Source organism: Nicotiana tomentosiformis, chromosome 2 (genome assembly GCF_000390325.3).
Source record: "Nicotiana tomentosiformis chromosome 2, ASM39032v3, whole genome shotgun sequence".
Taxonomy (NCBI): Eukaryota; Viridiplantae; Streptophyta; class Magnoliopsida; order Solanales; family Solanaceae; genus Nicotiana; species Nicotiana tomentosiformis.
Window position 1 is genome coordinate 14,604,655 of NC_090813.1, and position 14,350 is coordinate 14,619,004.

At 33.6% G+C, this 14,350-nt stretch overlaps 1 protein-coding gene across 1 annotated transcript; it reads left to right on the forward strand.

The window, feature by feature from the left end:
- The first annotated feature begins 431 nt into the window (after positions 1-431).
- Positions 432-4,044, forward strand: LOC104118534 (aluminum-activated malate transporter 8-like). The gene is made up of 6 exons (XM_009629798.4): positions 432-733; positions 896-1,036; positions 1,640-1,912; positions 2,196-2,320; positions 2,500-2,643; positions 3,270-4,044. The coding sequence occupies exons 1-6, from the start codon at positions 481-483 to the stop codon at positions 3,810-3,812; spliced, it is 1,479 nt and encodes a 492-aa protein (XP_009628093.1). The 5' UTR covers positions 432-480; the 3' UTR covers positions 3,813-4,044.
- The last annotated feature ends 10,306 nt before the right edge of the window (positions 4,045-14,350 follow it).

Genomic DNA, 14,350 nt, shown 5'->3' on the forward strand with positions numbered 1-14,350 from the left:
CTCATCACATTAAAATCTTGAACTCGCCGTTGCTTCTTTAAAATAGAGATCACTTACACAAGCAACATTATACAACAGAAAAGTAAAGAATGTCCCCAAAACATTTTCTTAAAACTTGTGGAGGAGAAATAACTGTTTAGCTCAATATTATTGCAATTAAATATACTCCAGATCCAAGTAAAATCCCAGTCAGCCACTTCTGAAAATCCACTCCTTTTTGATCCAGAGAAATATTCTAATTAAACAAATACAGAAGTATATATAATTAAATAAAAATATTTGTCCTTTCTCATGAAAGATCGAAGAAGAGACAGATATTCATGTGTAAATGAATAAAATAACTTCACCCCAACTTTTCTTGCCAACTATATAATTCATCTGGTTGACGTATTACTTCCATTGTGCATTCTAGCTCCTTTCTTCCCCATAATACCACCTTTACAAACTTAGCCATTTTTTCAAAATTAACCTTCCATTTTCATGGAAAAAACTAATGTCATTGCCCATTTCATGGGTTTTCCAGGAAAGTTGAAGGATAAAGTTATGGAAATTGTAAAGAAAACAATGAAAATTGGGAAAGATGATCCCAGAAAAATTTGGCATGCAGCTAAAGTGGGATTAGCTCTCACTTTAGTCTCATTGTTCTACTATTTTAGGCCTCTCTATGATGGCTTTGGACAATCTGCAATTTGGGCTGTTTTAACTGTGGTGGTTGTTTTTGAATTTACTGCTGGTAAGTTCTTTTGTATTTTATCTCTGAGTTTAAGTTATATACAATTGTGAATTGTCAGTATAATTTTAATTCATGGTTCTTGTCATAATTTTCTTTGCTATAATTTTTTTTTTGTGTATATTCAGTTTTAGAGATATTAATTATTCCTTTTTTTCCTTTCAGGTGCAACTTTATCAAAGTGTCTAAACAGAGGATTTGCCACATTGCTGGCTGGGGCGTTAGGTATTGGAGCAAAATATTTTGCTGATTTGTTTGGAAAAGAAGGGGAGCCCATAGTTCTGGGGTTTTTGATCTTTACACTAGGTAGGATATTATGCAAGTCAAAGCATATTTAAATCCCTCTTCGTGAAAAAAATGAGAACTTAAAAGGTAAGTTCAATTTCTCATTTTACCAGAAAAAGAAAAAAGTAGGAGGATGATGGTTTACAAAACAATAATTTACGTGCACAAATTGCTAAAGTTATTACAGCTGAAATGACATAAAAAACTTTCTAGCAGAATTGGTAGTAGTTACAAGATATGCAAGTGAATGAATCATATCCCAGTGCATTGTCATTTGAAAGATGTGAGATGATATTGCTCGGACTTTTCAAAAGTGATGTTGCACTCATACGTGTAGGGTCCTTTAAAAATGCATTATTTTTTACGATCGGACACGCACCAGGCAGCGTTTGTGAAAAATACGAGCGACATAAATATCACCTCTGGTCTTTTATTTTTTCAAATACTAAAATAAGAAAGAATTATAGAACTAATTAATCTTCGACGTAATTCACTTCCAATTTTCAGGTTAAAATTTATTTACTTAATTGTATCTTTGCCATAATTCAATTCTAATTTTCATACCCTTTAAAAACGGACAAATGACAAGTTTAATCACGTTCGTTGTGGCAAATATATATGCAGGTGCTGTAGGTACATTTACGAGATTTTTTCCCCACATGAAGAGGAAATATGACTATGGAATCTTGATCTTCGTCTTAACCTTCAGTTTGGTCACCGTTTCCGGTTACCGTGTCGACGAGATATTAGAACTGGCTCATCAACGGCTGACCACCATTCTTGTCGGCGCCGCCACCTGCATGATCATCTCTTTGGTTGTTTGTCCAGTTTGGGCTGGTGAAGATCTTCATAAGCTTGTTTGTGGTAATCTTGATAAGCTTGCAACCTTCTTAGAAGGTCAGTACAAACTTGCTTTTTCATTTGTTTCGTTTTATCTTATGCACTGATATGATAATTAAAGATGGTTACTAACATACTATCGCTGGTTAAAACTCACTGATAGTGGTAAATAATTTTTACACTGTCATAAAAAGTGAGATTAGTCACCGGAGAATAAGACACGTCGCATGTTACAACATGTTAAATACACCACTAATATGTGAAAGAAAATTAGAATGTCCGGATATATAATTCATGTGGGGCAAAAAAGAACTGAAAGAATGAAAAACATTTTATGCAGGTTTTGGAAGTGAATATTTCAGCTTTTCAGAGATTGAAGAAAGTGGAAAGGCTTCTAAGGAAGATAAGGGATTCCTTCAAGCCTATAAAATCGTCCTTAATTCTAAGGCCACTGAGGAAACTTTGGTGAGTTAAAAAGATTTGATTTCCTTCTATTTCATTTTCAATCATGTTAACAATTTTTTTTGATAATCCCATCATTAAATATTTCTCTGTTAAATGCCATTTTTTGTTTTTTTTTCTAGTTTATGAGAACCACTTCATATATATTAATTACTGACTCATTTAAAAATAAATGTTAATAGGCAAACTTTGCATGGTGGGAACCAGGTCATGGATCGTTCAGGCTTCGTCATCCATGGAAGCAATACTTGAAGATTGGTGTCCTTGCTAGGGAATGTGCCTGCCATCTTCAAGCACTTACTTCCTACTTTAATTCCAATCCTCAGGTAATATATATATATTCATATTCATATAAAAGTAATCTTTTCACTAAAAAAAAAATGCCAAAAAGTCTTGCACATTCCTCAACTGCTGACTTACTTTTAAAATGATCTCTGATTAGTGATGAAACACGATTCCTTCCCCGAAATAGAAGGCTGCTCTCCTTTTACTACTTTTTAAGGTCAATTTTGTCCATATCAAAGGAGTTAGTGAAGAATATTCCGATTTCTCTCATTTGCAAGAACATTTTCGTACCATATTATTTTGTATCATTATTTCATTATATTTACGCTGCAGCATAGTGAGATTAATACTTCTATCTGGTGATGGTCATGGTTAAAAAGATTTTTACAAAATTAGTTATCTGAAAAAGCGAATGACAAGTGAATAACATGTTTCTCATACTTTTTCTGTTATCAATTTATCTGTCATATTTTCTTGAACATAGATAATTTATAACCATACAAGTGTCCGTGACTTAATTTCATACTAGAAGTTTCATAATTAGTCATAAGTTATTGGATAGAAAATTACTTTTTAAGTGATTTGATAATGTAATTTTTTTTCTTACATGTTAAAGCTTAAATTCTTACTTTTATCTCAATCTCTAATTCTTAAGCTTTATTTTCAGGCACCAACCGAGTTTCATAAAAGAATAGAAGAAGCATGCACAAGAATGAGCATGGAATCAAGTAAGGCCTTAAAACAATTGGCATCTTCCATCAAAACTATGACACAACCGCCGTCCTCCGCCGCAGAAACCCACCTAAAGAATTCTAAAACCGCCATTGATGACTTTAAAGCCATACTCGCCACCACCAAAACCCCATTACTGTCCAACAAATTAGACCTATTGGAAATCTTTCCGGCAATAACGGTGGCATCTATACTCATTGACGTCATAAATTGCGTCGAAAGAATCTCAGAGGCAGTCGAGGAGCTTTCGGTCAAAGCACATTTCAAGAAAGTGAAAAATAAGGAATCTTCGCCATCGCCGGAGAAACAGCCGCAGCAGCAGCTGCTCCACCGTGGAATCGTGAAGCCTGTCGTTGACGACGTTGAGGGTGGTGATGACTCTGTTGTGATTGAGATATGTGGTGGCACGGTGGCGGCAGCGGTGGAGGTGAATTCGCCGGGAGGAACAAAAGGAGAGGCGCAAAAAGACAGAGTGTAAATATTTCTTACTACTAGTATTTAACAGTCTGTTAGCGTAGGAGAGTTAAGAAATTAGAGTACTAGTATAGGAGGGAAAGTAAAACAGACTTTTTAAGTGTAAAACTTTCCCTTCTACGTAAGTTGTTTTACAGTTGTATATATGAGTCGTAGCTTCTTTATAGGAGCAATTTTTGTTGTTTTTCTTTTACGCAGTTTGTTATTTATCTGTTTCTTTCTGCAACAGTTGTATATATGAGTAAGCTTTTTATGTATTTTTAGTGTTCTTCCCTATATAATTAATCAGTTTTGCGTTCAGTATTTTAACCTGCTCCATAAACTTGTACACGTATTCAGATTTCTATTTTTCTACTATATAAGCGTTAACTTAATTAAGGGATAAATTAAAGGAAAAAACAATGAATAAATTCAATATTATAAGCAAAAACAATGAGAAAACAGCATTTTGTAATAGAAAATGATATGTACGATGTTTCATTAGATGATCTTTCTTTGAGAAATTGAAGCAGATCAGGAAATGCATCAAATGATTTTCTTTTGAGAAAAAAATTATAATCCCACAACGTATATAATATTGATAGACCTTTGAACAGATTAAAGGCGCGTAAACTCATATTCCGTACGACTGTACCAAAAAACTGTAAAGTAAAAGTAGCCGCCTTATTTTTCCTTTTGGCAACACTAGTGATGCTCATAAGTGAAGGACATCTAAGAGGGATTGCAACTTCATTTTTGTAAAACAGTATAGGAGTAGAAGTGAAGTTAAACTACTGGCTAGAATAGGTTGTCAACATTACGGGCTAAACTCATAATCATATCACCTATTGATAATGACCTTACTTCGCAAACTAAACAAATATAACACGGTCAGATTTCTTTATAATAGTTTTGCATGTTCCGGTATTGTTTTACTGTTATGTGAAGTGCTATATATAGTAAAAAACATATATTATAAATAAACATGAAAAATTGGGTCCAAAAAAAATTTGGCTATTATAATAAAGTATCATTATATATAAAGTATGACGGTTATAGAAAAGTGACTGTATTAAGTTATTTATTGTCAAATCATCTCTTCCCGGAAAAGTGAGTGCAGTGGTCCACTGATTTAAATTCTAAATCTACTTTTTAACTAGGTTGTCCGGTTTTCAACATTTCATGTTGCGTGCAAAATTTAACGTTTTACTCTATACCATGTTACAATTTAAAATTGCATTCTTTTTTTCACTATTAACTTGCTTTAGTTTGGTGTTTATGGGACCAGAATTAGTGCTAATTAACTGAGTTCCAACCTGTAGAATTTTTAAATATACAATAGGTTAAATAGACATCATCTTAGGCACTTACAAGTTTAGACCCAAATTGAGTAAACTTAACAAGGAAGAGAGCAATTCTTCGTCTGGACTTTGAGTTGTTTCCCACTGAAATGCCAGTCAAAAATTCAAGTGGGTACGAAGACGAATATAGTATATGCTTTTATTTGGAAATTCTAGGAATCATCCTAGGGATCAGTTCAAAGTTAATTGTTCACTAGGAAATGACAGTACTTAAAAGCCTTTCGGTGTTCAGTCGATCTTTTTCCAGATTGCACCTACCCATAAATACATGCTGGGGCTAAATTCATTATTAAGTACTAATTAAGTAGTATAGTACAAAACCTTTTACGTACAGCAGTACTGTTAAAAGTTTTTCCCTTTCTTTTTGTTTCTTATTTTAATTTCACCCTATGGGGGTTAGGAAAAATCAAATTAGATTACTAAAAGAATCAAGATGCCACTAAAAATTTCAACTTCAGACATTATATATTTTGTTCGAGTTAATGACCTCTTGGCCACTTTGTTATTATGATGGGGACCCATTATTAAACCTTTTGGTGGTCAGTTTTTATAAGATACTTTAAGGTCAAACGTATGATATTTTTTTTAATAGACGGAGGGCACAAAGCAAGGTGTTTTACTTATAGTGGACAATATCGACATCATGGAACAAGAGCTCGATGAGCTTTTATTTTTACTATTTAAAAGAAGAAAAAAAAATGAAAAGATATATTTAAAAACATGATGATTATGAAAATATATTATTTAAAATAAAAATTCAATAAATAGTTCAAATATCTAGATATAATAAGTTAATAACATAAAGAACACCCCAGCTTTTTTCAAATAATGTAGACTGATCTAATAATTGTACTTTTTGACATTATGGCGTGTACTTATTTGACTAGAATCTAAATATTGAAAACTAAAGAAATTAAAGAAATCCACTATAATCTGTTGGCATGATCAGCACCTCTCCTTTTCAAAAATGCTGAAAAGCAAGTTTACTTATGCCTTTGTGTTGGTTTACAAACGAAGCTCCACCCTTCAAATTAGCATGCTTCAAATTTAATCCAGCTAGCAATTATTTACCATTTTTAAGTGTAGGTACCCTTTTTAGAATCTTATAGATGCAGGCTTATTTGGATGCACATACAATTAAGAATCATTGAGTCATGTGAAATGCAAAAGGAATGTAAGAGACGTGGGTTTTGTCTTGGCTCGAGCACATGATCTCATTATGCATTTCAACATGCTCTAAGTTAGGTAAAAAAAAATGTCAAGTGGTTGCTAATTTACTTTGTTTAATTTTCAAGCAGCAGCATCCGGGAGGTTAGCCGAGTTGGTTGAGCAGGAGATCCCAATTGATCGTAAGTTCGAAATCCCATATGCTTTCTCGGTCGAACTCATCGCACGAACCTTTATGATTTACTTTTCCAGTGTAATTTGTAAAGTTATTATACTAGTGCGGAATTTACCCACAACTTACCCAAAAGGTAGGGACTACGATTCCCTAGTTTACCAGAAACCAGAAACTACTTACAGCTGTAGCTTCTAATATATGCATGTAACATATTTGTTTTAGTTACATATATCTGGCTCTCAAAAGATTTTTGAACTATCAATGTGGTTTAACGGATCATAGCTGGTGACTTATTATTTTTATCAAGTTATCGATTAACGTTTTTTATAGAGATTTACTCGTAATTATTGACAATTATTTCATTTTTTACACATCAGTAATCATGAATCTTTTTGGTTCTACTCCGGATTAACAACATTTTTGTGTGTGGGCTATTATAGTTCGTCCAATATATATATATATATATATATATATATATAGAGTTAGTTAGTTAGTTGTGTTCATTGCGACCCTTTTCGTTTCTGTCGTGTGTTTCCATAAGGTCAGGATTATTATCTGTTGTGGTAGTCAAAGGAATTTAAGTGATGCATAAAATTAGGCTAATTTGCTATGCTTCACGTGTGTAGAATTAATTAGGATATCCATTAATATCAAATTAACTTGGTTGTGTTAGTCATTTAGCCGCCATCCATCTGCAGTAGTTCATGTCATTACACGTATATATTTTCAAGAAAATTATTCTGAATTGATATGTTTTATTTTCTTCTACAATTTGTTTGATTAATTTTTCAAAGTCTTGGAGAACTTCCAGCTATCAAGAAATCAAAAGAATGTAGTTGAAGTTATGGTTAAAATTGCTATTTTAAAATATAGCAAATAGAGGTAACGTAACTAGTTACAGTAAACTAAAAGGACTATATATATTAAATGTGTTATAAAATAAAGACAGTAAAGTAAAGACAAGTATAGAGAGAAACTGATATTATTCAAACTTAAAACTTATGTACATAATGAACTGAAAACTCATCTATTTATAGAAGAAAGGAAGCACCTGCGAGACTTTTCAGGAAGCAGCTGCAAGGCTTTTCTTTAGCTGCTTGTAAGTTGTCTGCATGAGCTGCTTGTAACCTGCCTGTTTAATAAGAAGCTGCTGCAAATCATTTCATTGAGATGCTTGCAACCTGCCTGCATCAGCTGCTTGTAGATAAATTTCAACAGAGTACTAAATGGATAATCTTTTTCAGAAAGATTATCTATAGCGGAGTAATAAATGGACATCCACAATATAATTATTTTCATAACACTCCCCCTTGGATGTTCATTAAAAAGGTATTGTGCCTCGTTAAAACCTTACTAGTAAAAAACCCAGTGGGAAAAAATCCTAGTGAAGGAAAAAGATTACACATATTTAGTAATACGCATTGCTAGCTGCCTCATTAAAAACCTTATAAGAAAAACCCTGTGGGAAAAACCTTAGTAAGAAAAAAAGAGTACATCACGTATTTTACTCCCCCTGATGAAAACCTTGTTTCAAATATTTGAGTCTCCGCATTCCAATCTTGTATATCATCTTCTCAAAAGTTGAAGTTGGTAAAGATTTAGTGAATAAATCTGCCGGATTGTCACTTGAACGGATTTGTTGCACATCAATGTCATCATTTTTCTGAAGATCATGCGTGTAGAATAAGTTTGGTAAAATGTGCTTCGTTCTATCTCCTTTTATAAATCCTCCCTTCAATTGAGATATGCATGTAGCGTTGTCTTCGTATAAAATTGTGGGTCTTTTCTCACATTCCAAATCACATTTTTCTCGAATAAAATGAATTATTGATCTCAACCATACGCATTCCCTACTTGCTTCATGAATAGCTATTATTTCAGCATGATTTGAAGAAGTAGCAACAATAGATTGCTTTGTGGAGTGCCATGATATGATAGTACCTCCACATGTAAACACGTACCCGGTTTGAGATTTAGCTTTATGGGGATCAGATAAATAACCTGCATCTGCATAACCAACAAGATCTGCACTATCTTTGTTAGCATAAAACAAACCCATATCAAGAGTTCCCTTTAAATATCGCAATATATGCTTAATCCCGTTCCAATATCTCCGTGTAGGAGAAGAACTATATCTTGCTAGTAAATTAACAGAAAATGCTATGTCAGGCCTTGTAGCATTAGCAAGATACATTAATGCACCAATTGCACTGAGATAGGGTACTTCGGGACCAAGGAGTTCCTCATCCTCTTGTGGAGGTCGGAACAAATCTTTATTCACTTCAAGTGATCGAACAACCATTGGTGTACTCAATGGGTGCGCTTTGTCCATGTAAAAGTATTTTAAGACCCTTTCTGTATAGGCAGATTGATGGATAAAGATCTCGTCTGCTAAATGTTCAATTTGCAGACCAAGACAAAGTTTTATCTTTCCAAGATCTTTCATCTCAAATTCTTTCTTAAGATATTCAATTGCCTTTTGGAGCTCTTCTGGAGTTCCAACAAGATTTATGTCATCTACATAAACAGCAAGTATAACAAATTCTGAAGCCATTTTCTTTATAAAAATACATGGACAAATAACATCATTTATGTAACCCTCTTTCAGCAAATATTCACTGAGGCGATTATACCACATGCGCCCAGATTGCTTTAAACCGTACAAAGATCTTTGTAATCTGATTGAGTACATTTCCCGAGATTTTGAATATGCTTCAGGCATTTTAAATCCTTCAGGGATTTTCATATAAATTTCATTATCAAGTGACCCGTAGAGATAAGTTGTAACCACATCCATTAGATGTATTTCAAGCCTTTCACGTAAGGCTAAACTGATGAGATATCGAAATGTTATGGCATCCATAACTGGTGAATAAGTTTCTTCATAATCGACTCCAGGTCGTTGTGAGAATCCTTGTGCAACAAGGCGGGCCTTGTATCTTTCAACTTCATTTTTATCATTCTTTTTTCGCACAAAAACCCACTTATGACCAACTAACTCTATACCAGCACGTGTTTGGACTACTGGTCCAAAGACCTCTCTTTTAGCAAGTGACTTCAATTCCGATTGAATTGACTCTTGCCATTTTGGCCAATCAGATCTTTGTCGACATTCTTCGACAGATCGGGGTTCAAGATTCTCGCTATCTTGCATAATGTTAAATGCAACATTATATGCAAAAATATTATCTATCACTATTTCAGATCGATTTAAATTAATCTCATCACCAGTAGAACTTATTAAAAGTTTCTCACTCACTTGAGTCTCGGGTTCATTGATTTCTTCAGGAATCTCAGAATTAATCAGATCTTGGGTCTCTTCAGGAGATCCCTTCATAATATCATTTTAATCATTTGTCGATTTTTTTTTTCTAGGATTTCGATCCTTAGAACCCAAAGGTCTACCATGCTTCAGGTGTGCTTTAGGTTCACTAACTCTCATGCTAGTAGATGGTCCTGCCGGGACATCAATTCGGATAGGTACATTCTCTGCAGGGATATGCGATTTAGTTATCCTTTTCAAATCAGTAAATGCGTCTGGCATTTGATTTGCTATATTTTGTAAATGGATGATCTTCTGGACCTCCTGATTACATATAGGGCTACGTGGATCAAAGTGAGATAATGATGAAACTTTTCACATAATTTCTCTTTTGATTTTCTTTTTCTCTCCCACTAATTGTGGGAAATTTGTTTCATCAAATAATCTACAAATTGAGCAGTAAATAAATCTCCCATCAATGGTTCAAGATAGCGAATAATAGAGGGTGATTCAAACCCAATATATATTCCTAACCTTCTTTGGGGCCCATCTTACTGCGCTGTGGTGGTGCTACTCGCACATATATAGCACATCCAAAAATTCGTAGATGGATAATATTTGGTTCATGACCAAAAACCAATTGTGATGGAGAATATTTATTATAATGTGTCATTCTGAGACGGAAAAGTGATGTTGCATGCAAGATAGCATGGCCCCAAACAGTAGTGGGCAATTTTGTTTTCATAAGTAGTGGTCTTGTTATCAATTGCAGTCGTTTAATAAATAACTCTGCAAGGCCATTTTGAGTATGAACATAAGCTACATGATGTTTAACTTTTATTCCAACTGATAGACAGTAATTATCAAAAGCTTGAGATGAGAATTCTCCAGCATTATCAAGGCGAATAGCCTTTATAGGATAATCTGGGAATTGTGCCCTTAATCGAATTATTTGGGTTAATAACTTTGCAAACGCCAGGTTGCGAGATGATAGTAGGCAAACATAAGACCATCTTGAAGATGCATCTATTAGGACCATAAAATATCTAAACAGCCCACTTTGTGGGTGAATAGGTCCACATATATCCTCATGTATACGTTCTAAAAAGGCAGGTGACTCAATGCTAACCTTCATTGGTGATGGTCTAGTGATCATTTTGCCTTGATAACAAGCATCACAAAAAAATTCATCATTTGTAAGAATCTTCAGGTTCTTTAATGGATGACCACTCGAATTTTCAGTAATTCATCTCATCATTATTGATCCAAGATGGCCCAAACGGCCATGCCAAAGTACAAAAGTATTTGAATCAGTAAACTTCTGGTTTACGATAGAGTGTGCTTCAACTGTACTAATCTTTGAATAGTATAAGCCAGAAGATAAAGTTCGTAACTTTTCTACAATGCATTTCTGGCCAGAAATATTCTTTGTAATACAAAGATATTCCACGTTCATTTCATCTATTGTCTCAACATGATACCAATTTCGGCGGATATCTATAAAACTCAACAAGTTTCTTCGGAATTTGGAGGAGAACAATGCATTGTCGATAATAAGTTTTGTTCCCTTAGACAGAAATACAGTAGCTCTTCCGGAGCCTTCAATAAAACTTATATTACTAGAAATTGTTGAAACATTTGTTTTTTCTTTATGCAAATAAGAAAAGTATTTCTGATCTTTGAATATGGCATGAGTTGTTCCACTATCAATTACACAAATATCTTCATGATTGGTCTTTGATCCATACATAATTTGAGTATTATCTATATTCTTCAAAATGACATAAACAAAATAAATATGATAGTAAACATCATTATCAACGCATAACTTTTATTTATGTACAACTATTACATAACCATACTATCTACTACAAACAACAAAAATTAAAATATTTACATCTCTACAGATTCACTACCGATCACATGACTTGTTTCTCCTTCTGGGAGTGCAAAATAATTAGCTACATCCAAATGCATGAAGTCTAAATTATCTTCAGAAATAAAATTTGCTTCAGCATTTTTCTCTGTCTTCTTCAGGGAGGTGACCAGTGCTTTGGCGTACGACATGTACGTGACCAGTGCCCTTTTCCTCCACATCTATAGCATGCATTTTCTGGCTTTGCTGCTTGCACCACTTCATGCTTTGTTCCTTCCTTTTCCACTGCTGGTGGTGAGGAGGGCTCTTTGGTGCATTATTATTACCACGATTGGAGTTTCCTCCCCGACCACGGTCATGACCACGACTGGGGCCATGTCCTCTTCCACGCTTAGCTTGGTGGAAGTTCGTCTCATTCACTTCAGGGAATGGACAAGAACCAGTAGGTCGGCTTTCATGATTTTTCATTAATAACCCATTATGTTGCTTGGCTATAAGAAGATGTGAGATAAGTTCAGAATACTTTTTGAATTCCATCTCTCGATATTGCTGCAGGAGCATAATCGAGGCATGAAAAGTGGTGAAAGTTTTCTCCAACATATCATGATCAGTAATATTATCACCACATAGTTTCAATTGAAAAATAATTCTGAACATAGCAGAATTATACTCATTGATAGATTTAAAATCTTGTAGCCTTAGTTGAGTCCAATCATAATGTGCATGTGGAAGAACGACCATCTTCAGGTGGTCATATATATCTTTTAAATTATTCCACAGTATGACTGGATCTTTAACAGTAAGATATTCCATTTTCAGGCTCTCATCAAGGTGATGGCGTAGGAATATCATTGCTTTGGCACGGTCTTGGTTTGATGCCTGATTTTTGTCCTTGATGGTATCGGCTAGACCCATCGCATCAAGATGAATTTCGGCATCAAGCACCCAAGACATGTAGCTTTTGCCCGATATATCCAGGGCTACAAATTCAAGTTTAGAAATATTTGACATTATTTAGAAAAAGAAAGTTCGTATCTGTGATGCTTTCAAAGTATTTGCTCGAGATGGCAGACTCTCGTGCTGATAACGTGTTATAAAATAAAGACAGTAAAGTAAAGACAAGTATAGAGAGAAACTGATATTATTCAAACTTTAAACTTATGTACATAATGAACTGAAAACTCATCTATTTATAGAAGAAAGGAAGCAGCTGCAAGGCTTTTCAGGAAACAGCTGTAAGGCTTTTCTTTAGCTGCTTGTAAACTGTCTGTATGAGCTGCTTGCAACCTGCCTGTTTAATAAGAAGCTGCTGCAAATCATTTCATTGAGTTGCTTGCAACCTGCCTGCATCAGCTGCTTGTAAATAAACTTCAACAGAGTACTAAATAGATAATCTTATTCAGGAAGATTATCTATAGCGGAGTAATAAATAGACATCCACAATATAATTATTTTCATAACAAAATAAAATATTTCTTTTTTCTTTTATACATATACGTTTAGAAAGAGATTTATCCAACGTCATTGATTAATGCCACCATAAAATGGGATATTGATTAAGATGAATCTTTAGACTAATATAGATTTCCATTATTTAGGGCAAAGCCTATCTCCTTAGTAGGGGTGTTCAAACCGAACCGAAAAACTGCACCAAATCGAAAAGTCAAACTAAACTGATTAAAAAATTCGATTAGGTTTGGTATTGAGTAAAAAAACCCGAACCAAACCGGCATATAAATATATAATTTTTATAGATATTTTTAAGAGTTTGTATATAATTTTCTTTAAATAATATCTAAAAATATTTGGGATCCTCTCATGGGATGTAATATTTAATAACTATGAAGTGCATTCATTTTTTATTTACTTTAAATAAAGGTTATATCATCACTTTCTTATTATGTAATATTGAAATGTGTCAATCTCTTTGTTCTTTCATATTCGTATGTCAAGTTTATTAAATTCTTGTATCTTTTTCGAATTTGAAATGATATTTCGATAATTTAAAATTAAATAGAACATATCATTATTTAGGTATCATATTGATTTTTATGTTTAGTTATTAAATTTGGTTAACCTTGAAAGCGTACATCAATGAAAAATTATTGTTAGACGACTAAGAAAATAACTATCATGTGTTACTAAAAAAATTCTCCAGAAATATTTTAATAGATCATATATTTGTCAGTTTTTATTTTTTCTAAATATATATATTTACTTATCAACACTTTATCTACAACTTTAACAAAATAAGATAGAAATAATATTTATGTAACAAAAAACCCAAAAAATTCAACTAAACTGAACCGTTCCAACCCGATATAGTTGGTTTGGTTTGATTTTGATAAAAATTGAACTAACCCGGTCCATGTACACCCCTACTCCTTAGGTAGGAGGTGTTGATTGATGGAATTCTTCTTCGTCCATCCCCGCCTCTTTTTTTCTTTTTTGGTTTACATCTACGCATATTGGGGTTTAATTAAATTTGGATAGAGTCCTAAGCATATAGTTATCTTTGTTAGAAAATATTTTATCCTCAATGTAAACTTTTCCGGCATGAATTTAAATTTAATTAGATTTCAGTACCATAGCGGATAATGAAGAGGTGTGAAAGGATAATGAAGATCAAGAATTCGTTAGTTTTTTTTTTTTTTTTTTTGAGCATATAAAAAGAAAGGAGGGATCGAGTGCAAACTCTAATAAGTGCCAAGAAAGCTGGAAA

Excerpts from the sequence above, each read along its gene's own strand:
- LOC104118534 (XM_009629798.4), top strand. The coding sequence starts at position 481 with ATGGAAAAAACTAATGTCATTGCCCATTTCATGGGTTTTCCAGGAAAG. Across the intron at positions 734-895 it reads TGTTTTTGAATTTACTGCTG|GTGCAACTTTATCAAAGTGT; the intron begins GTAAGTTCTTTT and ends TTTTCCTTTCAG. Across the intron at positions 2,644-3,269 it reads ACTTTAATTCCAATCCTCAG|GCACCAACCGAGTTTCATAA; the intron begins GTAATATATATA and ends CTTTATTTTCAG.